This window comes from Dendrobates tinctorius, unplaced genomic scaffold, assembly GCF_039654945.1.
Source record: "Dendrobates tinctorius isolate UK_male_01 unplaced genomic scaffold, ASM3965494v1 ptg000086l, whole genome shotgun sequence".
In the NCBI taxonomy this organism is placed as follows: domain Eukaryota; kingdom Metazoa; phylum Chordata; class Amphibia; order Anura; family Dendrobatidae; genus Dendrobates; species Dendrobates tinctorius.
In genome coordinates, this window is record NW_027361754.1 from 59971704 (window position 1) to 59999693 (window position 27990).

General features: G+C 44.6%; 1 protein-coding gene across 1 annotated transcript; it reads right to left on the reverse strand.

Annotated features, from left to right (window-relative positions):
- On the reverse strand, positions 1 to 27735 carry LOC141097936 (taste receptor type 1 member 3-like). The gene is made up of 6 exons (XM_073585464.1): positions 27036 to 27735; positions 23682 to 23982; positions 19097 to 19906; positions 17275 to 17463; positions 5575 to 5695; positions 1 to 1083 (listed from the first exon to the last, which is right to left on the reverse strand). Exons 1-6 carry the CDS (start codon positions 27233 to 27235, stop codon positions 167 to 169), a joined length of 2538 nt encoding a protein of 845 aa, XP_073441565.1. The 5' UTR covers positions 27236 to 27735; the 3' UTR covers positions 1 to 166.
- Between the last annotated feature and the right edge of the window lie 255 nt (positions 27736 to 27990).

Below are 27990 nucleotides of genomic sequence, written 5' to 3' on the forward strand. Positions count from 1 at the left end.
CTTGGGGTATGCAAATTTTATTTGATATCATCATGAGTACCAATGTTTAATTAACTCTGAATAATATATATCATACATTGTTTGCAGAGTGTATAATGATTTATTATGAAACCCCTTCACATTGTGTAGACTGTCCTGAAGGAAATCGAGAAGTCAAAATGTCTTTCTATTTTGTTGCAGTTCCTTCTCTGTGGTCTGGAATGTAAGTCCCAAAATATTCACTGCTATTCAGTTCCTTTTGATAGATCATTAGGTAGCATTTGGGGAAGAAGACAGTTGACAAAACCCCGAGACAACTGCCGAGTATAAAACTCATCTGAACGAGAGACTTAGAGGTGATGTCTGTGCTGACATAAGTGGGTATAAAAATGATCCAGGCTAAAATGACAGTGAGCATGGCCACCGTGATATCTCTTCCCATGTAATACTGGTGAAGGGGTTTCTCTGCCATGAATGAACATATGAAAGAAAGTAAAACCAGGAAACCATTGTAGGCAAACATCAAGCCAAACTGTAGCAACGGCTCGTATTTACAGCTCACATAAATAGACAAGGAACTGACATCAAGAGAGGCCACCTTTATCGAAAGGAGCTGTGAAGACCTCACATACATTGTGCAGAACAAGACCTGACCCAAGAAGGTGAAAACTAAAATAATCCAACTCCCCGAGTGTATTAACCAGAAGACGCATGACTTGTTGGACAGGGAGCAGAAGAGGAGCTGTATGGATTTCACTAGGATGGGACCCAGGAAGATGGCGAAACTCAAGGAGAGTATTGGCTGCTGTAGAAGACACGTCCAATCTGCAGGTTCTCCAATGTAAAAAAAGATTGAGGCACACATACACAATAGACCCAGCAAAATAATATAACACTGCGGGCCACCTGCAGCCATGTACAGAGGGGTATGGCGGTGCTGGAATATGATCACAGTCACTGCCAAAATAAGCCACGCAATGAGCCCCATGAACCCAAGAAGAGCGATAACAAAATAGTTCCCCCACGACAAGTAGAGGTAAGTTGGATGTTCACAGCTTTTGCTCCCTGATTTGGACCATTGACCAGCAGGACAAGATGTACATTCTGAAAGAAGTAAAGATAAGTCAGCTTACTATGGTAAGGGCGATACAAAAATGTAATAATTTCACTTTCGACATATCTTCTCTAATGACGCATAAGACCATTACAGTCATTCTGTGGGTAATTGAGATCTCTCATTAGCGCTGGTGTCACTGTCTACTCCTTCAAACAAATCAAACATGAAGAGCATGTCCAGGCTGCAGCTGATCTCAGACTTCCTCTTCTTGCTAAATTCGACAGGAAGCGGGGACAGTGACGCCAGTGCTGATTGGTCGCTGGCGTCACATGTCACAACACCATACAAGAGCAGCAGGAAGAGTGAGTGCTGATACCGTGGGAACAGAGCTGGCAAGGGAGGTGAGTATAGGTTTTATTAATTTATTAATTTATTATTAACATTTTGATCAATAAGTGGTTGTCCTAGTAGTGGGTAACCCTTTTAAGCTTATCTCATACATACTTTGGCATGATTCACAACTTTTGACTCATAAACCTTCTTTTGCCTGAGACTTCATATAATGTGCAACGTGCAAACAAGCGCTTGGCACTCTATATGCCGCCTCCATATGTTGCCTCCATGTGGTTCTAGTGGAGAATACCACTGCAATCGGCCATCCACCGGAGCGTGCCGTGATTCCACTGGAATCCAACTTACAGAGGGAAAGTGGGGCTCTATAGATTACTATGGGTTTGTTATCACAGCACCACAGAATGGAGCTTATACAAGGCTGCATACTGGCCACTCACAAGAGGCCTTATAAGATACTAGATGGCCCAATTCTATCGCATCGGGTATTCTAGAATATGTAGGTAGTTTATGAAGATTTAATAATAATGAAATAATGCATCCCCCCCAATCCTGATATGCATGGTACCCCTCACCCCCCTATCCTGGCATGCATGGTCCCCTCACCCCCCTATCCTGGTATGCATGGTCCCCTCACCCTCCAATCCTGGAATGCATGGTCCTCTCACCCCTCTTTCCTGGTAAGCATGGTCCTCTCACCCCCCTTTCCTGGTATGCAGGGTCCCCCTCACCCCCCTTTCCTGGTATGCATGGTCCTGTCACCCCCATATTCTGGTATGTATGGTCACCCTCAACCCCCTTTCCTGGTATGCATGGTCCCCCTCACCCTCCTTTCCTGGTATGCATGGTCCCCTCAACCCCCTTTCCTGGTATGCATGGTCCCCCTCCCCCCTTTGCTGGTATGTATGGTCACCCTCACCCCCCTTTCCTGGTATGCATGGTCCCGTCACCCCCCTTTGCTGGTATGTATGGTCACCCTCACCCCCCTTTCCTGGTATGCATGGTCCCGTCACCCCCCTTTGCTGGTATGTATGGTCACCCTCACCCCCCTTTCCTGGTATGCGTGGTCCCCCTCACCCCGTTTCCTGGTATACATGGTCTCCCTCACTCTCCTTTCCTGGTATGCATGGTCCCCCTCACCCCCCTTTCCTGGTATGCATGGTCCCCCTCACCCCCCTTTCCTGGTATGCATGGTCCCCCTCACCCCCCTTTCCTGGTATGCATGGTCCCCTCACCCCCCTTTCCTGGTATGCATGGTCCCATCACCCCCTTTTCCTGGTATGCATGGTCCCCCTCACCCCGTTTCCTGGTATACATGGTCTCCCTCACTCTCCTTTCCTGGTATGCATGGTCCCCCTCACCCCCCTTTCCTGGTATGCATGGTCCCCCTCACCCCCCTTTCCTGGTATGCATGGTCCCCCTCACCCCCCTTTCCTGGTATGCATGGTCCCCTCACCCCCCTTTCCTGGTATGCATGGTCCCCTCACCCCCCTTTCCTGGTATGCATGGTCCCCTCACCCCCCATCCTGGTATGCATGGTCCCATCACCCCCTTTTCCTGGTATGCATGGTCCCCCTCACCCCCCTTTCCTGGTATGCATGGTCCCCCTCACCCCCCTTTCCTGGTATGCATGGTCCCCCTCACCCCCCTTTCCTGGTATGCATGGTCCCCCTCACCCCCCCTTTCCTGGTATGCATGGTCCCCTCACCCCCCTTTCCTGGTATGCATGGTCCCGTCACCCCCTTTTCCTGGTATGCATGGTCCCCCTCACCCCCCTTTCCTGGTATGCATGGTTACCCTCACCCCCCTTTCCTGGTATGCATGGTCCCCCTCACCCCTAGGAAACTGCACAGATACCAAAAAAAAAACAATTTATACTCAGCCATCTTTCCTGTGGTCCAGCGCTGTCCCGTTCTGCCAGAGGCTGGGGGAGCCGGGAGGAGTGTGGCATTGGCGCCGGTGTATGCGTATGCCCATACCGCGCTGTCCGGTGCCATTTTCCTGAAGACACACTGCAAATGTGTCTTCAGCAAAATGGCGCCGGATAGCGCTATGCGCATGCGCGATTCTAACGCGTACTCCTGAAAAAATCACTAATTCATGGAGATTGGAAAAAACTTAGTGTACATAAAAATCCCCTTAAAACACAATTTTATTAATGATCATAAAACACACCTTCCCAGTGACGTTGAAAAAATGTCAAAAAATAGACCTAGTATAAGGTGCTGCATAGCCCTACATTAAGGCCTAACTGATACCTTCCTATCCGTGGAGGTTGGCACCCTAATAGTACGATATTGGCGCCCCCACTCAACGAGGACTATCCCTCACTTCCCTAGTGATCCCTAGTATCACAGAGGGGAAAACAATTTCCAAGATAGAACAGTAATGAAAAGATCAGAATGCCCTAGGACTAATGCAGACCAAACAGATAATACAGCAATAAAAACATTTACCACATCATGATATCATGTGACCCACAAAGATAGCAGCTATTCTCGCTTGGAGAGATAAACATCCTCAGATACAATCAGCAATTAATAAAAGGTCACTTATCATGTCTCATGGGGGACCCTCAACGCGTTTCCCCGCCGTAGCGGTTCATCAGGAGGAATAGTCCTATCAGTCAAAGATATTGTTGCTGCTTCATGCCTGATACCTTCAATAATAGTGGCACCAGAAGTCTAGGAAACCGGATTTAAATAACCGGTGTGATTGTATTGCATACCACCCACTATCCGGCAGTCCAATCGGTGTGAAGATGCAAATAACTGAGAGCCAGGTGTGCAGCAAAAAATGTCATATACCTGAGAGCCCGCCGCTGCATTCGAAATTCAAAGCGGAAGGGAGGTCATTAGCGTGCGTTCCACCGTGGGGTGTATTCAATATGGCGGAGGGGAATCAAAAAGTTCCGGCGCCATTTTTGATTCCCCTCCGCCCTGCCCGCACAGGATGGTTCCGGAGGCTACAGCCCGCTGAGGGGGTTGCGCGACCGGAAGTATGGGCGCCATATTGAATACGCCCCACGGTGGAACGCACGCTAATGACCCCCCTTCCGCTTTGAATTTCGAATGCAGCGGCGGGCTCTCAGGTATATGACATTTTTTGCTGCACACCTGGCTCTCAGTTATTTGCATCTTCACACCGATTGGACTGCCGGATAGTGGGTGGTATGCAATACAATCACACCGGTTATTTAAATCCGGTTTCCTAGACTTCTGGTGCCATTATTATTGAAGGTATCAGGCATGAAGCAGCAACAATATCTTTGACTGATAGGACTATTCCTCCTGATGAACCGCTACGGCGGGGAAACGCGTTGAGGGTCCCCCATGAGACATGATAAGTGACCTTTTATTAATTGCTGATTGTATCTGAGGATGTTTATCTCTCCAAGCGAGAATAGCTGCTATCTTTGTGGGTCACATGATATCATGATGTGGTAAATGTTTTTATTGCTGTATTATCTGTTTGGTCTGCATAAGTCCTAGGGCATTCTGATCTTTTCATTACTGTTCTATCTTGGAAATTGTTTTCCCCTCTGTGATACTAGGGATCACTAGGGAAGCGAGGGATAGTCCTCGTTGAGTGGGGGCGCCAATATCGTACTATTAGGGTGCCAACCTCCACGGATAGGAAGGTATCAGTTAGGCCTTAATGTAGGGCTATGCAGCACCTTATACTAGGTCTATTTTTTGACATTTTTTCAACGTCACTGGGAAGGTGTGTTTTATGATCATTAATAAAATTGTGTTTTAAGGGGATTTTTATGTACACTAACGCGTACTCCTGCCCTGGCATCTTCCGGTCCCAGTAAGGCTTAGAGATGTCATCAGCGGTCTTTGGCGCAAAGCATTACTGGGACCGTGATGCCGGGCGCGTGATTAGAGAAGGGAAGACCGGGGGCCGTCGGAAGTTGAGTATCTTACTATTTTTTATTCTAATTCTATTTTTTACAGATTAATGGCACCCAGGGTCTGGAGGAGTCTCCTTTCCTCCGGACCCTGGCTACCATCCGCACATTCAGTGCTGCGCCCAATTGCGCCTGTCGCTGATTGGTCACGGCCGCGACCAATCACCGATGCGGGATTTCGGTTACAGACAGACAGAATAAGGTGATTATATAGTAGATATGTAATAAGATGTCAACTTTCGGAAAGAAGAAAAGAAAACGATACAATAGCAACCTGTAGAATTCACGTAGGTTCCCTCAGGACATGTAACACACTCAAAGCAGCAACTCTTGAAATCTTTGATCACTTTAACTTGACCCTCCGAGCATTGCCTGGAGCAGGTGGACTCGACAACCTGTGGATATATAGAACATCCAGAAAACTATTCAATAAGAGATAAGTCAATCTGAAGAACATTACCCAACGTTTGCTCCATTAAGCAATAGTACTTTTTTTGAAGTGTGGGTAATTGATCCATTTCGAGTCAAAAAACAAACAAACAAATTATGAATACAAAGGAAAATTAAGATTTTGAGTCATGCTGCTTTCGCTGAATTAGGAAAAAATACCATTAACAGGAACAAGAATCCTGATTCAACTATATGGGGAGTCTCGTCAACCTGAAATACTTCATATAATCTGATCTTTCCAGCCGTGTCTGTCATTGGCAGAACTCACTTTTCATTGTAAATATTTAGATACGATGCAATCTATCTTCACGTATTTGGATGTTTTCTCACTAAAGTTCTTGCATTTATATTTCAATAGGCTGAATAAGTATATAATACAGGGATACCGTGATCGGCGCTGAGATTCACGTTGGCTGTTGCCGCTGTCCTTTTTTTTACCTCGTTTAATGCTGATTTCTGTTGCAGTGTTTTTGCATTATTGATTCTCGCAGGCGATGTTAGCATACATCTCTACATTTACTTTATTCTGCAGGTTACTGACTTCAACCTCTGGCTGTTGTTTTTTTTTTTTTGCAGCAGGAGGGAGCACATATCTACTAGCACAGCACATATTCTGGACCATTAACCCTTATAATGAGAATTAATTATCCAAACAATTCCTATTTAGAAAATCGCAAGAACAGCCAGTGCACACATCTTAAGATAAGTGGTATGGCTTATAGTAGGATGACCTCATTTATAATTCCTGCAAAAGGAAATTCCTAGAACACAGAATTAGGCATCCTTCACACATACTGGTGATTTCTGCACTGGAAAAACCAGTACTGGTGAAATTCACGTGCCATGCGTGTGTATGTATGTGACATCCGTGTGCAATCTGTGTGCCATCTGTGTGTCCGTGTGCTGTCAGTGTGACTCGTATGGAATGAAATGCAGCAAAGAACTTCAAGAGTTTTATCTATTAATGCAGCTGCATGTGACGTGCGGTGACATAATTAAGGTTACCACTGGTCACTGCAGCAGCGTTCTCATGCTCAGCTCAGTGTGTTCCAGCTGGGGTGGAGAGCAGTCTCATCACTGATTTAACCGTTCACTAAATGCCCATCAGAAGAAAGGCATGGCTGAGCTTCATAAAGAGAAAGGTAATTTTACAATACATGTGATATTACAATGTTTCAATGTATTGTACAAGATTTCTCATATTCAAATCCTGTGGAGGGACTAATAAAAAAATATTTTAAAAAATAGAAAAAAAAATAACTATACCATAAATATATCTAACTATATCTATATATATATGTACTGTGTATATATACAGTGGGGAAAAAAAGTATTTAGTCAGTCAGCAATAGTGCAAGTTCCACCACTTAAAAAGATGAGAGGCGTCTGTAATTTACATCATAGGTAGACCTCAACTATGGGAGACAAACTGAGAAAAAAAAATCCAGAAAATCACATTGTCTGTTTTTTTTTTCATTTTATTTGCATATTATGGTGGAAAATAAGTATTTGGTCAGAAACAAAATTTCATCTCAATACTTTGTGATATATCCTTTGTTGGCAATGACAGAGGTCAAACGTTTTCTGTAAGTCTTCACAAGGTTGCCACACACTGTTGTTGGTATGTTGGCCCATTCCTCCATGCAGATCTCCTCTAGAGCAGTGATGTTTTTGGCTTTTCACTTGGCAACACGGACTTTCAACTCCCTCCAAAGGTTTTCTATAGGGTTTAGATCTGGAGACTGGCTAGGCCACTCCAGGACCTTGAAATGCTTCTTACGAAGCCACTCCTTCGTTGCCCTGGCGGTGTGCTTTGGATCATTGTCATGTTGAAAGACCCAGCCACGTTTCATCTTCAATGCCCTTGCTGATGGAAGGAGGTTTGCACTCAAAATCTCACGATACATGGCCCCATTCATTCTTTCATGTACCCGGATCAGTCGTCCTGGCCCCTTTGCAGAGAAACAGCCCCAAAGCATGATGTTTCCACCACCATGCTTTACAGTAGGTATGGTGTTTGATGGATGCAACTCAGTATTCTTTTTCCTCCAAACACGACAAGTTGTGTTTCTACCAAACAGTTCCAGTTTGGTTTCATCAGACCATAGGACATTCTCCCAAAACTCCTCTGGATCATCCAAATGCTCTCTAGCAAACTTCAGACGGGCCCGGACATGTACAGGCTTAAGCAGTGGGACACGTCTGGCACTGCAGGATCTGAGTCCATGGTGGCGTAGTGTGTTACTTATGGTAGGCCTTGTTACATTGGTCCCAGCTCTCTGCAGTTCATTCACTAGGTCCCCCCCCCGCGTGGTTCTGGGATTTTTGCTCACCGTTCTTGTGATCATTCTGACCCCACGGGGTGGGATTTTGCGTGGAGCACCAGATCGAGGGAGATTATCAGTGGTCTTGTATGTCTTCCATTTTCTAATTATTGCTCCCACAGTTGATTTCTTCACTCCAAGCTGGTTGGCTATTGCAGATTCAGTCTTCCCAGCCTGGTGCAGGGCTACAATTTTGTTTCTGGTGTCCTTTGACAGCTCTTTGGTCTTCACCATAGTGGAGTTTGGAGTCAGACTGTTTGAGGGTGTGCACAGGTGTCTTTTTATACTGATAACAAGTTTAAACAGGTGCCATTACTACAGGTAATGAGTGGAGGAAAGAGGAGACTCTTAAAGAAGAAGTTACAGGTCTGTGAGAGCCAGAAATCTTGATTGCTTGTTTCTGACCAAATACTTATTTTCCACCATAATATGCAAATAAAATGAAAAAAAAACAATGTGATTTTCTGGATTTTTTTTTCTCAGTTTGTCTCCCATAGTTGAGGTCTACCTATGATGTAAATTACAGACGCCTCTCATCTTTTTAAGTGGTGGAACTTGCACTATTGCTGACTGACTAAATACTTTTTTTCCCCACTGTATATATATATATATATATATATATATATAGTGGTGTAGTGACCACTGTGTCCACGGGGGGCGCTGTGTGGGTATCCCAGGACGGACGGATAGCCATGTCCAGAGTGGTAACAAGAGCAGGGTCTTAAATGACCGTTATGTATCCCAAGGTGGGTGGCCTTGGGATGAAGCCTTGATTATGTGCTGATCAGCAGAGCTGATCTTTTGTCCCAATGTGTTAGGGAGAAGCCTTCAGGTGATTGATGAGACGGGTGGGATCAATCACCTACAAACCCACCTAGGGGCGGGTGTCTAAAACGCCATGGTAAAATATGTGATGAGGTCATAGCCATGTGATCCGGTGGGCATGGCTTTGGACCATATAAGGTGGCCAGGGTAGGTCACGAGTGAATGCTTGGATCCGGTTGGTCCGTATGGAAGGTCTCGTCTGGCTGACGTGAGGCCGACTGAGGAAGATGTGTCAGTCTTCCTGAGTGCACGTGGAGACGTCTGCACTTAGAAGCAGCTATGAGAAGGTAACCCAAACAAGGGATGTAACTGTGAGGCTAGAGAGCCTGTGTACCGGACATAGCAAAGCCTGTGCGACCACAGGATTAACAGAGGGGAGCTCTGTCATGGACGCTATGCTGATTTGATATGCACTTTCTGTAGCTGTTCGATGGTTTATGCTGCATAATAAACCGAATGGACTGAGTTTATGTTGAGAAACCTGTGCCAGACCTGATTTATCGGCTGCCTATCGAGTATCCCCTACCTGAATGACAAGCGCTACCTTACAATATATACTGTATATATAAATATATATATATATATATATACTGTATAATGTATTGTTTAGTGTTCCTTTTCTTTTTTTGAGCAATATATATATATATACTGTACATATATATGTATGCATATATCTGTATATACAGTACACACACATATATATATATGTATAGAGATACTGTATAAATATATATATAGTATAATTATTTTTTTTTATATTTTTTTAAAAATATATATATATATATTTAAAGAAAATTTGATGCAGCACCGAAAAGCTAAAGGAGTCAGCAATGTGGATACATTTAAAGTTTGTTAATGCCTGTGAGGCTCTGCGCCCGCTGACTCCTTTAGCGGCACTCCAAAGTCCATAAAGAATTACTGTGTTTTATTGACACGAGGTCATAATGGTGAAGTGTGGAACTTTCTCACTTTCACTTACTTTACCATTATGACTTGGTGTCAATAAAACACAGTAATTCTTTTTGGACTTTGGAAGGCTGTCTTTTTCTTCTTTAAAAAAAAAAAACTTCCCTCCCCCACTGGGGGTTGTGTTTGTGGTCCTTTCTCTTTCTCAGGTCCTCTACCAGAGGCCTGGGAGTTTGAGGCTGTGTGCACACGTCCGGAAATCCCGTGGATTTTATGCGTTTTTGCCGCATTTTTTCGCTGTGAAAACGCAGTTTAAACTCTGTGAAGCAACTTAAAATAAGCAGCTCATTGTATTCAATGGCATTCCGCACATGCTGTGCTAATGCTGCATATTTTTCCACGGCAAAATCACATTGCGGAAAAATACGCAGCAGGCTCATTCTTTGTGCGGAAACGCTGGAATTCCGCACACATAGTAATGCATTGTTCCGCCTACTTTCTGCATGTGGCTATGGCCACCATGCACAAAGTAGGCAGAAAATGTGCGGATGGTACCAAGGGTCTGGAGGAGAGGAGATTCTCCTCCAGGTCCTGGGTACCATATCCCTGCAAAAGAAAAAGAATTAAAATAAAAAATGGTGATATTCTCACCTTCCGGCATCCCATGCAGCGTCCCAAGGCCTCAGCCATGCTCCCGCCAACTCCCGTTCCCAGCGAGACCGCTACGTCATCAAAGGTCATTGTCGCAAGGCATCGCTGGGAACGGGACTTGCCGGGAGCATCGCGAGGATCGGGGATGCTGCGTGGGACGCTGGAAGGTGAGAAAAACATCATTTTTTATTTTTTAATTATTTTTAACATTATATCTTTTTACTACTGACGCTGCATAGGCAGCCTAAATAGTAGAAAGTTGGTCACACTAGTCAAACACTATGTTTGACGAGTGTGACCAACCTGTCAATCAGTTTTCCAAGCGATGCTACAGATCTCTTGGAAAACGGTAGTATTCTGCAAGCTAATTAAGCTTGCAAAACGCTAGTTTATCGCGGGAAATACGCGGGAATTACGCATGCGGAATTCTAGCGTATTTCCAGCGGCAGGGCGTTGCTGAATTCCCGCAGAAATTTCCGTGGAAATTCCGCAACGTGTGCACATAGCCTGAGGGTTCTGCACAGGATCTTAGTTGTTCTCAGCATTGCACTTTTCTGGACAGAGAGTTCAAATGTTGCTCCAGAGATCTGTTGTAGTCATTTTTCCAACTTAGGGGTCATTTCTCCAAGTGCTCCTATCACCACTGGAATCACTGTTGCCTACACCTTCCACATCTTCTCCAGTTCTCCTCAGAGGCCCTGGTATTTCTCCAGCTTATCATATTCCTTCTTTCTGATGTTGCTGTCACTTGGCACTGCCACATCTATTATCATTGCTGTCTTCTGATCCTTGCTACTATGACAATGTCTGGTTGGTTAGCCAACACCTGCTTATCTGTCTGGATCTTGAAGTCCCACAGGATTTTAGCCCTTTCGTTTACCACCACTTTTTCTGGGGTCTCCCACCTGGACTTAGGGGGGCTTAGCCCATATGCTGCACAGATGTTCCTGTATACAATTCCCGCTACTTGGTTGTGGCGTTCAGTATACACTGTTCCTGCTTGCATTTTGCATCCTGCCACTATGTGTTGAACTGTTTCTGAGGTTTCTTTACACAGTCTGCACCTTGGGTCTTGTCTTGAGTGTTAGATTCCTGCTTCTATGGATCTGGTGCTTAGTGCTTGCTCTAGTGCCGGTATTATTAGTGCCTCTATGCTGTCTCGGAGTCCAGCTTTCTCCAGCCATTGGTAGGATCTCTCCATGTCAGCCACCTCCATTATCTGTTGATGGTATGTGGCGCCCCCAGGAGTATGGTCGCCACAGTGGCATTGCCTTCCTCCAGGGAGGGTGATGTCAGGCTTGGAAGCAATGAAGGGTCTCTCTGGCAGTTAACCATAACATGCAACACAGTTCCCACTCCGGGCCAGCAGAGGGAGCTCTGAACCAGAATTGGGGGAGGAGTGCTCTCTGAGGGCCAGGAGGGGAAATTAGTCAGTTCTGTGAGGATGGCGAATTGTGTAGACGTGGAGAGAGAAGCTGGGGTACTGAGCAGAGTTGAGAGCTCGTTCCCAGCTGGAGTGCATGATCTGGAGCCTGGTCTCCACGGTTGTATGGATACTAATGCTCCTGCAACAGAAACCAGAGGAATAGGAAGCTGTAAATGCTCTATTCCCACCTAAGACTCGGAGGCACAACAGCAACGGGTGAGCCAAGAGAAGAGATAGAAGGCTACAGCTGTCTGCCATACGAGGTAGATCTGAGAGGGAACAAGAAGGAGGAACTTCAGTGTAACACAGTACTAGATGTACCTCAAGTAAGCGCTAGGAAGGAGACTACACAACCTATCTGCATAGAGAGATTCCTAAGTTGCTTCCAGGCTAATCAGCTCCTGTGCCATCTGTAATCTGGACCCTGGACTGCACTTACAAAGTAAAGGTAAAGAAACTACATTCCGCTGTGTCCTTGCCTTCTTTCTGCAACTTCTCCAGCGCTGCTACATCTCTGTGCCAGACACTGAACCCTCTTCCCCAACACCGATCTACACTGCCCTGGGACTACAGCCCTACCTATGGAGGGCTACACCATCATTGCTGCACCACACCATCTGTCCCAGAGGATCTGTCTGCAGCATCGGCATAACATCTTCATTGCCGAATACCACAGGTGGCATCACGAATCACTCATAAACTTTATTCCACCACTCTACCCCTTTTACATGGGTGCCCAGGGCCATGGACCGGGTCACCGCTGCTGTGACATTCCCCTCTGAGAGACCGGCCCGGTACCGAGTACCCCACAGCCCTGGGAGGGCGACCCAGGTACATCCCATGCAGCGGCTTGTCTTGCCATGGCACTTCATGTTCCTGTTCTTCCTTCCAGATCTGTTGTTGCTGCCTTAGGCTTTCTCTCAGTATCACATCTTTTGGTGCCAATTTTCTGATGTATTCCTGGATACTCCTTGTTTCATCCGTGATGGTGACTTGGATGCTTATCAAGCCTCGACCACTCTCCTTTCTGTTGGTATACAATCTTTGGGTGCTAGTCTTAAGGTACTGTCACACTTAGCGATGTACCAGCGATCCCGACCAGCGATATGACACGGTCAGGATCACTGGTACATGGCTAAGTGGTCGCTAGTGAGCTGCTACACAGGCAGATCTCACCAGCGACATCACTGGGGACGGGGGTTGCTACTTACCTGTCACACCAGGCGATCCTGCGTCCTCCCGCCCGGCTCCACGCTCGTCTCTCCACAGGAAGCGCCGCAGGAAGCTGACGACGAGAAGCGGTCCTGGACGTTCTCGTGCGATCAGCGATAACCAGCAGGGGAGCCGGTCGTAGGTAAGTATCAGACACAGCGATATCGCTAGCAATATCGCTATAACGTCACAAGTTATAGCGATATTGCTAGCGATAGCGATATCGCTTAGTGTGACTGTACCTTTAGGGTGGAGCCCTCCATGCATTGTGTGGAGCTTTCGTGTCTTAACATCTGCAGCTTCCATCTCTTCTTTTGGCCAGCACACAATGCCAGCAGGGTATGTGATAACTGTCAGAGCATATGAATTGATGGCGCAGATTTTATTCTTCCCATTGAGCTGGCTCTTCAGGACCTGTCTTACCCATTGATGATATTAGCATGTTGCTGCTATCCTTGCCTCCTAATCATGGTTACCGTATCCCTGCGGGATGCTGAGGTACTTGTAGCATGTCTGTACATCTGCTATGTGTCCTGCTGGTAATTCCACTCCATCAGTCTTGACTACCTTGTCTCTCTTTATTACCAACCGGCCGCACTTCTCCAGTCCGAAGGACATCCCGATGTCTTCACTGTGGATCCTTGTCAGGTGGATCAGTGAATTGATGTCTCGTTAGTTTTATGCATACAGCTTGATGTCATCCATGTAGAGGAGGTGGCTGATGGTGTTTCCACTCTTGAACTTGTATCCATAGCCAGACTCTCTAATTATCTGACTGTGGTGGTTCAAGCGTATGCAGAACAGCAATGGGGACAGTGCATCACCTTGGTAATATGCCGCATTTGATGGTCACTTGTGCTAGTTGTCTTGAGTTGACTTGCAATGTTGTTCTCCATAGCCCCATTGAGTTTCTCTAGCTATATAAAAAAAAGAAAAAAGAAAAAAGGTGGCAGCACTCCAATAAATGATGAAAAAGTGGACCTTTTTAGCCCATATGGTGTGGCACACCCTATGCGATAATAAAGTTCACTTTTTTCATCATTTATTGGTGTGCTGCCTCCTTTTTTTTTTTATTACTGTATTTATACAAATGGATATTTGCCTGGAGGACCTTGCACCCTGAATTCATCTATACAGTGTTGTTCTATTTTTTCTTTCTATCTATTTATATTTATTTCCATTTTTTTATTCAATTCTTTTTTTTATAAATGTATCTTTATTTGTCATTTGACAGAGCAAAATACACTGCTCAAAAAAAATAAAGGGAACACTAAAATACCACATCCTAGATATCCCTGAATGAAATATTCCAGTTGCAAATATTTATTCATTGCATGGTGGAATGTGTTCATAACAATAAATCATAACAATTATCAATGTAAATCAAAATGAATATCCCATGGAGGTCTGGATTTGGAATGATACTCAAAATCAAAGTGGAAAATCACATTACAGGCTGATCCAACTTCAGTGGAAATGCCTCATGACAAGGAAAAGATGCTCAGTGTGTGTGGCCTCCACGTGCCCGTATGACCTCCCTACTGTAAAACGCCTGGGCATGCTCCTGATGAGGCGGTGGATGGTCTCCGGAGGGATCTCCTCCCAGACCTGGACTAAAGCATAAGCCATCTCCTGGACAGTCTGTGGTGCAATGTGATGTTGGTGGATGGAGCGAGACATGATGTCTCAGATGTGCTCATTCGGATTCAGTTCTGGGGAACGGGCGGGCCAGTCCATAGCTTCAATGCCTTCATCTTGGAGGAACTGCTGACACACTCCAGCCACATGAGGTCTGGCCTTGTCCTGCATTAGGAGGAACCCAGGGCCAACCGCACCAGCATATGGTCTCACAAGGGGTCTGAGGATCTCGTCTCAGTACCTAATGGCAGTCAGGCTACCTCTGGCGAGTACATGGAGGGCTGTGCGGCCCTTCAAAGAAGTGCCACCCCACACCATTACTGACCCACTGCCAAACCGGTCATGCTGAAGGATGTTGCAGGCAACAGATCGCTCTCCATGGTGTCTCCAGACTCTGTCACCTCTGTCACATGTGCTCAGTGTGAACCTGCTTTCATCTGTGAAGAGCACAGGGCGCCAGTGGCGAATTTGCCAATCCTGATCTGTGGCAAATGGCAAGCGTCCTGCATGGTGTTGGGCTGTGAGCACAACACCCATCTGTGGACGTCGGGCCCTCACACCATCCTCATTGAGTCAGTTTCTAACTGTTTGTGCAGACACATGCACATTTGTGGCCTGTTGGAGGTCATTTTGCAGGGCTCTGACAGTGCTCTTCCTGTTCCTTCTTGCACAAAGGCGGAGGTAGCAGTCCTGCTGCTGGGTTGTTGCCCTCCTACGGCCCCCCTACACCTCTCCTGGTGTACTGGCCTGTCTCCTGGTAGCGCCTCCAGCCTCTGGACACTACGCTGACAGACACAGCTCGCATTGATGTGCCATCCTGGATGAGCTGCACTACCTGAGCCACTTGTGTAGGTTGTAGAGGCCGTCTCATGCTATCACGAGTGTGAAAGTACAACCAACATTCAAAAGTGACCAGAACATCAGCCAGAAAGCATTGTTACCGAGATGTGGTCTGTGGTCCCCACCTGTAGAACCACTCCTTTATTGAGGGTGTCTTGATAATTGCAAATTATTTCCATCTGTTGTCTATTCCATTTGTACAACAGCATGTGAAATTGATTGTCAATCAGTGTTGCTTCCTAAGTGGACAGTTTGATTTCACAGAAGTTTGATTTACTTTGATTCTGTTGTTTAAGTGTTCCCTTTATTTTTTTGAACAGTGTATATATAAAAAATATGTATAGATAAAATGTATCACAATGTAAAAAAATACCATATTTGATATTGCCGTACGTGTATCTATCTAATCTAGTAAAATATCATTAAGGAGATTAGAAAGTAATTTAGACCCCAAAATGATTATGCTAAAACCTGCAGCTCATACTACAAAAACAAAATGAAAAAGTTATAACTCCTGGAAGGCAAGAGGGAAAACTTGAAAGTGAAGAAGGACCCAAGGACCCACACAATCCTGCAGCCAGCCCTGAGGCCAAAGCAGAATTTTGATGGGGTACAGATTATGAAGAGAAATAAGTTGTATCAGAGAAAACGTGATTTTTTTCTAACAATTGCATATCCAAATTATAAATAATATTGCCACTAATTTCTATTTTTGATTATTCTTTATATTAAGAGACTATGTAATTCCATATAAAATTTCCTTTCAGGCAGATTGTGGCAGCATGACCAGGTTAGCATGGACTATGTGCGTATGTCAGAATAATTATTGCCTATTCTAGACCAAGGCCATCATCTTGAAATCTAGCAGGATAGCTCCCCCTTGTGGTTTATATAAAAAATATATGTAATATTTACACATTTTAGTAACTGAGATCGTGTAGCAAACATTTTGTTTAGAAAAGTATACATTACTGGTAAAATTCTGTTTTCAAAGGGAATCCGTCTTCAGGTTTTTGCCACCTACTCTTTCAGCAGCTTAATGTAGATTCCAGAGATGTGTCACTTACAGGGCTGCTTACCGTAGTTTTGATAAAATAACTGTTTTATCAGCAGGAGATTATCTCTAGAGGACTCGTAAACCTGCTGCCAGGTATTCTTCCATATTTATAAGCTCTGTATAACCACGCCCCTCAGCACTGATTGGCAAAGTGTACACAGGAAGCTGCCAATCAGTGGTGTGGGTGGAGTTATATAGAGTCAGTATTCAAAGAACTGCTAGATCTGTGGCAGAAAAAACAAGGATTTTATCAAAATTACAGCAAGAAGCCCAGTAAGTGATATATCACTGGAATCAAGATCTCTTCCCGTATATTAGACTACTCTGAGATGGGGAGCAAAAAATTGCTGACAGATTCCCATTAAGACTCTGCATTCTTCAAGGTCCTGAAATAAAATTAGCATTAGTCTACTTACTTGGAGAGTAATTAATTTTCATTTTGTTCTAACACTTTTGTCCAGATGTTCTAATAATGAGGCAAGCTGATATCCTGGAGAAAAGCCAGGAGTTTAGAAGCCACTTACATGCAAATTTTTTTATAGGAATGAAAACAAATTCCCTAATAAAGTGATCTGGAAAGTTTCATAGCTTTCCATTCTGGATGAAATTATGAAAAAAAAAAATAGCTAAACTTTTCCCTATTACCTTGGAACTGTACCATGTGATCTGATATTTTTTCAGTGTCAGCTGCTCCTGGAACGTTCCCATTTTCAAGAACGGGCTCTTCCCATTATACGTCCAGGTGAGGATATCATAGCCGATATTTGGGTTACCATAGCTGTCTAGAGTTATATTGTCGACTGTGATGTTTCCATATTTCAGCTCTTGAAGAAGCTTTAAAGAGAAAAAAAAGTTTTGTACCACTGTAAGAAAAGATGCAGAATCATTTAATTATCTGTTAAAATATAAATGAATAATTAATTTATCAATAACTCAATTGGGATTGTTAAAGGGACTGTGCAGGACATATTTCCTATGTGATAGGTAATCAATGTCAGATTGGTAGAGGTCCAACACCCTGAATCCCACCAAGCAGCTGCTTGCTGCTTCTGTTGCAGCCAGATGGACTCAGATCCAGAACACTGTTGTTTCCATTCTATGGCACTGTAGCTCAGTATCCCATTTACTTCAGTTGTAGCTGAGCTGCAGTACCCAAGAATGGATTCTATCGTGCATAACTGCTTATATCTTGGCTGCAAACAGCTGATCGGTGATAATACCAGAAATCTGATCTTGATGATCTATCCCTAGTCTCGGTCATCATTATAGAAGTTCTAGAAAACCCCTTCAACAGAAATGATTCCTTCATTTGGGACCTTCATCAGTTAGCCAGAACAAGGAGCTGGTTGTAAAAATGAGTTTATACTCTGGAGGACCCATGTAATGCTCTATTTGCCCTCCAGGTGTGCTGCAGGGAAATGTAACACTACTAGGTTCTCCAATATGATGCAGCTGATCTCTTGAGGTCTTAGCAATAGGGCAATCTGAACAGCTTATTTTCATGGTTACCTGCTAATGAAAATGAATTGCAAAAAGTGGACTTTAATGAATATTGTACTCTGTGGCCCATTTTAGACATTGAATTAATCAATTTTTGGGAAATAGGTCATCAATATGAGTGTAGTTAAAAAGCCCTTCAACAATCACTGTGGATAGGTTGAACAAGGAAGGGAGCAAAAGACATGTGAGAAGTTTAGATGAAAACAAAAAAAAACATAGGCTTCATATGTCCATGACGTTACTTTGCCTACAGGTGGTCATAGTAAAATCCCTAGTTGGTCTACAGAAAACAAGCGGTCTCCAATGCTAAGGCTTAGGCCTGTTTCACACATCCGTTTTTCAGATCAGTTGTAATCCGCGGAAAACGGAACCGTTGGGGGATTGACAGCAACGTGTGGCACCGGACCGATGTTTTGACGGATCCAGCGATGGTTTCATTTTAAAGGAACCTGTGCCCGGAAAAACGAGGAGAGAAAGAGAGAGAGTTTTACGATCCGTTCTGCATTACCGGGTTAAAAATGATCCTGTTCAGCACTACTCCCGGAGCAAAGCTTCCGGGCATGCGCACATGAAAATAGCGGACCATCAAGAAGAAAAAACGTTGCAGTGTCCGTCTCATCCGCCCGGGAGCCAGAAAAATTTTGGCGGATCCGTCAAAAAACGGGGGTGACGGACGACCGTCAGTCAAGATCCGCCAATAATGTAAGTCTATGGGGGAAAAAAACGGATCCGACCCTTTTTCGTTGGATCCGTTTTTTTAAAAAAATTGGCGGATTATGACTGACGGGAAAAAACTGAAGTGTGAAAGAGGCCTTAGTTGATAGATCTTAAACACATAAATTAATACTTCACCAAAAAAGTCAGTAGAACTTAATATGTTCATAAATTTTGGAGGCATTGACTCTAATTACTAAAAGTCATGGAGCACTTTATGACGGTTTACTTTCTTAATTAAGCTAGTACTTACTTGCCACGGAAATATGTTGGACTCATCATATTGCTGGGCATACCTTGGAGCATGGATGCGATTGTGGAGAGCTTGCGCTATGAAGTATACAGCAGTATAGACTTGGTAGGCTAGCCTGGGCACCACTGGGTCTTGTAGCATTGTTATGTTCTCTGGGGTCAGCATGCTACATGACTGGCACTGTTCTTGCAGGTCCCCGGTCTGGAGTACATACTGGCTGATGTCTCCATTTGCAGATCTGGCATTAAAAAGAAGAATTCTTTCCTGTTCTATCTGGTATAATATTTTACATACATAGTCCTGAAATCCAGATATCACCTTAGTTTTTTCAGTGAACCCAATAACTGTCCCAATGGATTGGATTCCGGCCATTTGCTGGATAGTTACATCTTGAGACCACGTTGGACTTGCAATCCAGACCATTTTTATCTGAGCTTTGATGACCACTTTGAGAAAAGCTTGAGCTTCTAAAAGACTGGAGAACACAATGGTGACATTGACTCCAGTCTTCTGGATATCGGTTAGTATTTTTTGCACAGACATGTTGAAGTTAGAGTCGCTAATATTTTTTGGTAAGAAGGCTTGATAAGCGATGCAGATGCCATTTTGGGAAACTGTGGATGTCAACTGGAAGAGTCCATATTCTCCATATTCATTCCTGCTCGCGATGACGGAGATCCAATTCCACTGGAATTCCTTAAGGAGCTTCACCATTCCTTGCACTAGTTTTCCATCACTAGGAATAGTGCGCATAAAGGATGGAAATCTGTTCTTGTCTGAAAACCTGTCACTGGTAGCCCAATAACTGAACTGAAAATAGGAAAAAATAAAAGCCATGGAAGTATGAGAACACAGGAGAAGCTAATTGCTTTTATGCAAGCTAATTTTGAATTCTGCACTGAAAAGATTGGAAATTTGGACTGATTTTAACCTGCTCGCAATCATAGAATCCTAGAATCTTAGCGTTGGAAGGTACCTCCAGGGTCATCACGTCCAACTCCCTGCTCAATACAGGATTCACTAAGCCATCTCAGACAGATGTCTGTCCAGCCTTTGTCTTTATTATATTGCTATTCTGAATGTAATTGTCATGACTCAGCTGTTGGATGACCCAGGACCTGGAGTTCCTTCCCTGTCCCTAACATTAGGAGGCGCCCTAGCTTGCCCTATTTCCCAGGATACTTCTAAAGGTGAAGATGCCAGGGTCACCACCCTTGCCTTAACTCCTGAATCAGTCCTATGTCTGTTCCCTTCCCCCACCCAAGGAAGAGGGGAGCTGCTGTGGACAACAGTACACAACCCGATGAACAAGGCAACGCAAACATAATAATAGGCATACAAATATTCACTCACATAAAACAGAGAAATGCACCAAGGAGTGGAGGATGAAGAAAAATCTAAATAAGAGGAGGGAAGGAAATGATCACACTTACAAACCCACGCAACAGTCACAGATAACTCCTCTAAACTCCTCATAACAAGCACCTAAACACCTCTCCTCCAAGCCATGAATCAAGACACAGATTATATAGGGGATAGGAGTGGCTACTGAGCTCAGCTGAGAGCTCAGGCTCACAAAGTTTCCAACATGGCCGATTAACCCCTGTTCAGTCAAAAGAAATAAACACCATTTAAAAAGAAGTGCTTTTTTTCAACGCAGGAGAAGGAGCAATCAGACGCTGCGGTCTTCTGGCTCCTCTCTGTTGCGGTCACCCCATGACAGTAATTTAATGATTAGAAACTACTGTAGTAATTGTCCCAGGAGATTTTTGCATTTATCCACTTTAAATGGATTGGTATGGGCAAAGGGGATATAGGAAACTGGAATTTGGGTCGAATTTATATGAATTAGAGGACCCATCACTTGGCATCAATAATAAGTATTATTTTTGCCTGGTGTAAATGCCATTGTTCTCCCGAATAAGGTGCCTTTTTAATTTTGTTTCTGCGCTTCTACATTCCTGAGATATGAACCCCTCTTTCCTGTATGTACTGTAAATCTAGCCTTGTTAGTCAAGTGGGTGTGGTCCTCAACACTAGGAATACTATATTTATATAGAGGGAAGAGGAGGCCATATCTCAGGAACAGGGAAGCGCAGGAAGAAAAGCAATAAGAAAAACAATGCCAGATTCAGGAGAACAGCGGCATTTACATCAGGTAGAAAGATTACATATCTTTTACAAGTGACAAGTCCTCTTTAATCCATAGGGAAAATGATACATTTATGGATTTGGGGGTCCAGCTGCTGAGAACCCTACTGATCTAGAGAATGGGAGTGAGCATGAGGAATCACCACTCCTAGACAGTGGATTAATTGGTGGTCGCCATGCTCACTATCACTCCATTCACACAGAAGAACTGCCGGTTCCAAAAGCACCAGAAACATTTTTAGTCAAGTGAGGAAGAAGTCGTCTCTTGGTGTCATGAAGCATCTTCCTCTCACACCAGACTTTTTGCCAGCAACCCCATCTGAAGCACAATTTATAACACAAAGTGAATTGAACGATCTTGTTAGAGATTTAGATCTGCCCAAGAGTAAGGCTGTGCTCTTAGGGTGCTTGCACATTGCATTCTGTGTTCCCGTCTGGACATACATCTGGAAGTCCCAGCCAAACGGGATCCGGAGACATGTGCCGATAGGGCTATAGAATGTAATGGTGATGGCAGAGTGAACGTGATCTCTGCTGTGCATCATTTTCGGGAGTGTTTGCCTACAGGAGGTGGATACTCAGACTCAGTATACTTTTTTACTTCCTCCCCTGCTTAGGAGCTGTGGTATGATCAGACCATGTACCTGCACGATCAGACGCAGCCATTGCACAATACACAGCAGGGGCATATTTATAAGATTATCTCAGCACAGGAACATTTTATTTACACAGATCCAATTGTGAAAATTATTATTAATCCAAGATCTATTGATTAAAATTAACTTTGCCAGTGGGACAACCCCTTTAAGGTCAATAGCTCTAGTATCCCACAACAAACTCATCATTCAAACTCTTTATCACCTTTCTCACAGTCACTGACAAAGTACTGAAGGAGAATATGTGTCACTGAGATTATTAGCTTCAGTGATATGAACCTAGTAAAATACTACAGCACACTAAGTGCTGAGATGGATTAATCGGCCATGTTAAGGGCTAGGTTTAGTGAACATCTGTAGAGTGGGTGTTAGGCGTTGGGCTCCTGCAACTGCACGGCAGGAATCCAGAGCCTTGCATTCAGCGGTCTCCCATTCTCCACCGACCGCTCAGGAGCCTACACAGCAATTCCGGCATTCCAGACGCCCTGCTCAGACCAGCTCTGTGGGTCTGGCTGTTGCTGCCACCTCTGGGCCTGCAATAGCAGCGCAGGCTGCTCAGCAGCAAGCTACTTCAGAGACTAAGTCCTCAAGTCATGCTACTGGGTATGCTCACAAGGCGATCTCCCATTGGAGATTGGGAGTCACATGCTCAGGTCCTTCTCGTGATCTGATTGGTCCATCTCAGGGATCTGGAAGCTTCTGGAAGGTCCCGGCTATGAAAGGTTCACATGGCTGCTCGGCCATGCTAGACTCTGCTTGCTACATGTGTGAATGATGATGGATGCATGAACCTGCGAATGACTCATTAAGACTCCCCTCCCTCTGATATTACGTGTGTGGATAGGGACTTAGTCATAGAGTCAGCGCCAGTCAGTGGCACGCTACAGGCCACAGTGCATATCATCACCTGACTAGCGTCCGACAGTGCGCCCCTCCTTGGCACTGTCGCATAGCGGCTGTGTCAGTCGCCGCGCTGCAGTCTGCAGCACCTGTGGGCGTCTGCGGTAGCGACGCCGCACGCACAGTAGGACTAGATGGACTCTGTCCCTCTGCCTTGGGCCCAGCTCCTGTGACCATATACCGTGCATGCATTTCTCGGAGACCTGTGAGTCTAACAGGCTGAGTACTTATGTTTATGTCTAAGGTGTCTCTGTGAAGCTAACAAAGTACGCCCAGTGCACACCGGGTGATGTTAAACCCGTGTGCGATATACCGCCATATTGTGCGTCTGCCATTATATAGCAGTTTAACACCTCTGCACGGTGGACCTCGGGCGGCGAACGCACTTTCTATTATTTTATATTTAGTGCGTTCCGCCGTCACTAACAGTGGGTTTCAGGCTGTTTGCCATATATTCACTCCGGGATGTGGTTTAGAAGGTAAATAGTCTGCCTTCTGAATCATTGAGTGTTCAGTGTGCCTGGATACGTGAGCTCCAGAGCGGTGTTTATGAGAAAGGAAGCTGTACCTTGTTTACCTTGTGCGGGCAGATCCCCAAAGCCACATGGACTGTGCTATATGTTATATGTTATTTTTTACTTTCCCGTCATGCCAGAAAGGTCGTGTTTATTTTTACTGAATGTTGCACTGGTTTATGCTTTACATTTTAAATAAACCAGTAGAAGACAACAAACGTTCCTGTGTCTATCTCTGTGAGCAGCTGAGTGAGCTGATCTACCACATCATCTACCAGAAATGTATTGTGAGTTGACAATTCCCAATGAACCACATTATAATTATATAAAAACACATAAAGATAAAAGTTAATTTGTGCTTACCTGGGGTGAGTAGAAGAAGCTGAACAACTTTCCACTGGCAACAACCATGTCTGATGTCGATGGTCCTACCACAGCCATGATCTTTGTCTTGTAATCAGTGTAATTGCAGAGGACCTCAATCTCAGACTTATTTCTTTCAGTGAGAAACCTCAACGCTGACCGTTGGATGATTTTTACATCATTACAGGTGTCATAGATTTCATAGCCCAGGCTGACATTGGGCAGGATCTTGCTGCTGTTGTTAATTTCATCTATAGTAAACTTCATAGCAAGAAGAGCCATGAATTCATGGGGGTTAAAGCTGTAGAAAGAGACATGATGTTAGTAAAATCTGACTTATTCTTCATAGTGTCCCCAAAAATTGTTGAAATGCATCCTAAATAGTAGATAATGTTGGTTGCATAGTGTCTACAATCTACGATCCCCCATCCAAAATGTAGCTTTTGGATTTTCCCAGTTCTATCCATCCTGTAGAGATGAGAGAATCTTTTGAAATTTGAATTTACAAGTTATGGTACATCTTTCCAAAAATTTGATTGCAAATACTCCAATTGACCTGAAAAGACATATATAACCCTCTGAGTTCTCTTAGGACTGTATCCAACCCTTTTCCAATAATGTCAAAGTGACTTTCACAAATATAGCTATGGGTAAATGAGTGATGCCTGTTCTTCACCACTGTGTTGTCACCCACTATATTTAATGCTTATTCACTGTTCTATGGCTTTCTTTCTCTATCTCTGTTACTAAGCTGTGATGTCTTCTCACTGTCCAGATTCAACCCAAAATAGCTGCTGCATTCCCTGCGTCTGCTTTTATACTGGTAATGATAGTTCTCCTGATTGCCTGCTTTATAACATGATGAGGTAAGTAAAGTTACTAAAATAAAGAAAGGGAAGGCGAAAGTCAGTTAAATCCAGAAAATATGATACAATTATCTATATATATATAAAATTGAATGTGTTTGTGTGTGTGTATCACCAACCAATCACGAAGCATCTTTAATTTCACCAGAGCTATTTAAAAGAAGCTGAGCTGTAATTGGTTGCTATGAGCAACAGTTTTCCTTGCAACCAATCACTAAGCAGCTTTCATTTCACCGAAGCTAAGCTGTGATTGGTTGCTATGAGCAACAGTTTTCTCACTCCACGACAACACCTCAACAGACAGTGACCGGGTGGGAGTAATCTAGCATCCCCGGAAACATAAGCTCCCAGCCATTGTCTGCCCCCCAGAAAGGAGCAGAGAGCACATGACAGAAACGAATCCCCCCCCCTCCCGTGCCTACATACCCTTCACACATCCTCCCATAGGCACATCTTCCCTCTTAAAGGGCTCATTGGTATGGAAGTCAGGGCAAATCCATCCAGGGCTTTGGTTTGACCACAGGCCTCTCTTAAAGGGATCCCCGGTATGGAAGTTAGGACCGTTCCACTCACCGCTGTGGTTCTGACACCAGGCCTCTCTTAAAGGGATCATTGGTATGGATGTTAAGGCAATTCCACTAAGCACTCTGGTTCTGACTTCAGGCCCCTCTTAAAGGGATCCCTGGTACGGAAGTGAGGGCAAATCCACTCTGTGCTTTGGTACTGACCTCAGGCCTCTCTTAAAGGGATCTCCGGTATGGAAGTTAGGGTAAATCCCTCAGCACTCGGATTCTGACCCCAGGCCTCTCTTAATGGGATCATTGGTATGGAAGTCAGGGCAAATCCATCCAGCGCTTTGGTTCTGACCCCAGGCCTCTGTTAAAGGGATCCCCGGTATGGAAGTTAGGGCAATTCCACTCAGTACTCTGGTTCTGACCCCAGGCTCTCTTAAAGGGATCCCCGGTATGGAAGTCAGGGCAATTGCCTTCAAATTCTCTGGTACTGACCCCAGGCCTCTATTAAAGGGATCATTGGTAAGGAAGTCAGGATAAATCCATCCAGCGCTTTGGTTTTGACCCCAGGCTTCTTCTCTTAAAGGGATCCCCGTTATGGAAGTTAGGACCGCTCCACTCAGTGCTGTGGTTCTGACCCCAGGGCCTATTAAAGGGATCATTGGTATGGAAGTTAGGGCAATTCCACTCAGCGCTCTGTTTCTGACCCCAGGCCCCTCTTAAAGGGATCCCCGGTACAGAAGTGAGGGCAAATCCACTTTGAGCTTTGGTACTGACCCCCAGGCCTCTTACACTCCAGGCTTCTATTAAAGGGATCATTGGTATGGAAGTCAGGGCAATTCCACTCAGCGTTCTGGTTCTGACACCAGGTTGACGGGATGATGTGGGATATTAGGGGTAGTAGTCCGGTGGCTCTGGCTGATGGGATGATGTGGGATATTAGGGGTAGTAGTCTGGTAACTCTGGATGACGGGATGATGTGGGATATTAGTAGTCCGGTGGCTCTGGCTGACGGGATGTTGTGGGATATTATGGGTAGTAGTCCGGTGGCTATGGCTGAGGGGATGATGTGGGATACTAGGGGTAATAGTCCGGTGGCTCTGGCTGATGGGATGATGAGGGATATTAGGGGGAGTAGTCCGGTGGCTCTGGCTTACGGGATTATGTGGGATATTAGGGGTAGTTGTCCAGTGTCTATGGCTGATGGGATGATGTGGGATATTAGGGGTTGTGGTCCGGTTGCTCTGACGGGATGATGTTGGATATTATAGTGAATGTGGCTATGCGGAGTGGGCGGGGCTATACAGTCAGCTTTATATATATAGATATAATCATTATAATTTGTTACAACTAACTGTAGTTGGTTACTATGCCCGGGCAGCGCCTGGCTCTTCAGCCAGTACAATATATAATAAATAATACATAAAGAGTGATTTTCCTTCTAAACAATTGTGTGAGAGAAAATGGTTGTGTGCACCTACCCTTACTATGAAACAGAGCAAAAAGCCCTTAGGGTGGGACTCCTTCCCTGGCAGATGCAGTGCATCTTTGTTACATCTTATACAATACTTGGAGGAATAAGATTACCATATATTTAACTAAATAACTAATACATTCTAGCACTAGTAAAATTGAATTCATATTTCTACTGGTATCGCATGTATATTTCTGCCAAGTACATATCCATAGGTTATTATTACTATACTAATTTTCCACAGCTCTTTACAGACATTATCATCACTGTCCCCATTGGAACTCACAATCTAGATTCCCTATCAGTATGACTTTGGAATGTGGGAGGAAACCGGAGAACCCGGAGGAAACCCATGCAAACATGGGGAGAACATTCAAACTCCTTGCAGATGTGGTCCTTGGTGGGATGTGAACCCAGTACTGCAAAGCTACTTTGCTGCTCATTCTGTATATATATTATTATTTTGGATATAGCATCCTTGTAAATGAAAAAAAAACCTTACTTTTTGCATTGCATGGTTTCATTTCTCAGCCAGTTGAGTGATGCTTTAACTTCATTATGGATAGCGAAAAGGCCGCCCAGGTTGAAGTTTCCCGGCGAGTTAAAGAATGTCAGATTAGTCGAGTTTTCCTCCTTCGTCAAAGCCGGCAGCGACAAGTAATAGACAACTGATACAATGGCAATAAGAGAAAATCCCGACATGTCCACCAGGAGCCCCGTTCATGTGTGCCATTGGTACTGCTGAAAATGTAGATGGTGTGATTATGGAGGACATGAAAATAAGCCACTGTTTGCTCTTGTGTATTTGTGTACTACGCTCTGCAGCTGGTGGATCTGTTCAAATAGACATCTCTCAAATATGTGACTTGCTAATGATGTTTCAGGGCTCCTGATTTAGGATCCAACAGTAACTTGTAAACATGGCCATAACCCTCAGATTGCTGTCAGCCAAACTGGTAACAGCCATTCCTGGCCAACACCATACACACGCATAATGTCGTGGCCACAGACCCATGGACAAAAAGGGGCAAGTACGACCTGAATTTCAGAGGCAAAGAATCGGAAATGCGCACAGCCCCATTGAATAATATTGTTCCAAGTATGATTAGATGTTTTGACGGAGAGAACTGGAAGGCCACCATGTACATTGCATGGTAGGTAATTTCAGATAACATCCTAAGGTTAGGTAGCAGTGGCGTAACTACAAAGTTATGGGCCCCGGTGCGAACTTTTAAATGGGGCCCCCCCAATGCCAAAATACACGCACATCTCCACTCCGTACACCTTGTACACGCGCAGCTCCACTCCATACACCTCATACATGCTCCGCTCCGTACACCTCGTACACGCGCAGCTCCAGTTCGTACACCTCATACACGCTCGGCTCCACTCCATACACCTTGTACACTCTCTGCTCCGTACACCTCGTACACGCTCGGCTCCACTCCGTGCACGCT

Bases quoted from the DNA above. Each gene is read 5' to 3' on its own strand.
- LOC141097936 (XM_073585464.1), bottom strand. From the start codon at position 27,235: ATGTCGGGATTTTCTCTTATTGCCATTGTATCAGTTGTCTATTACTTG. The intron at 17,464-19,096 runs GTAAGTACTAGC...TTCTCTTTAAAG, and splicing joins CCAACATATTTCCGTGGCAA to CTTCTTCAAGAGCTGAAATA. The intron at 1,084-5,574 runs GTTGCTATTGTA...TACTTCTTTCAG, and splicing joins AACCTACGTGAATTCTACAG to AATGTACATCTTGTCCTGCT.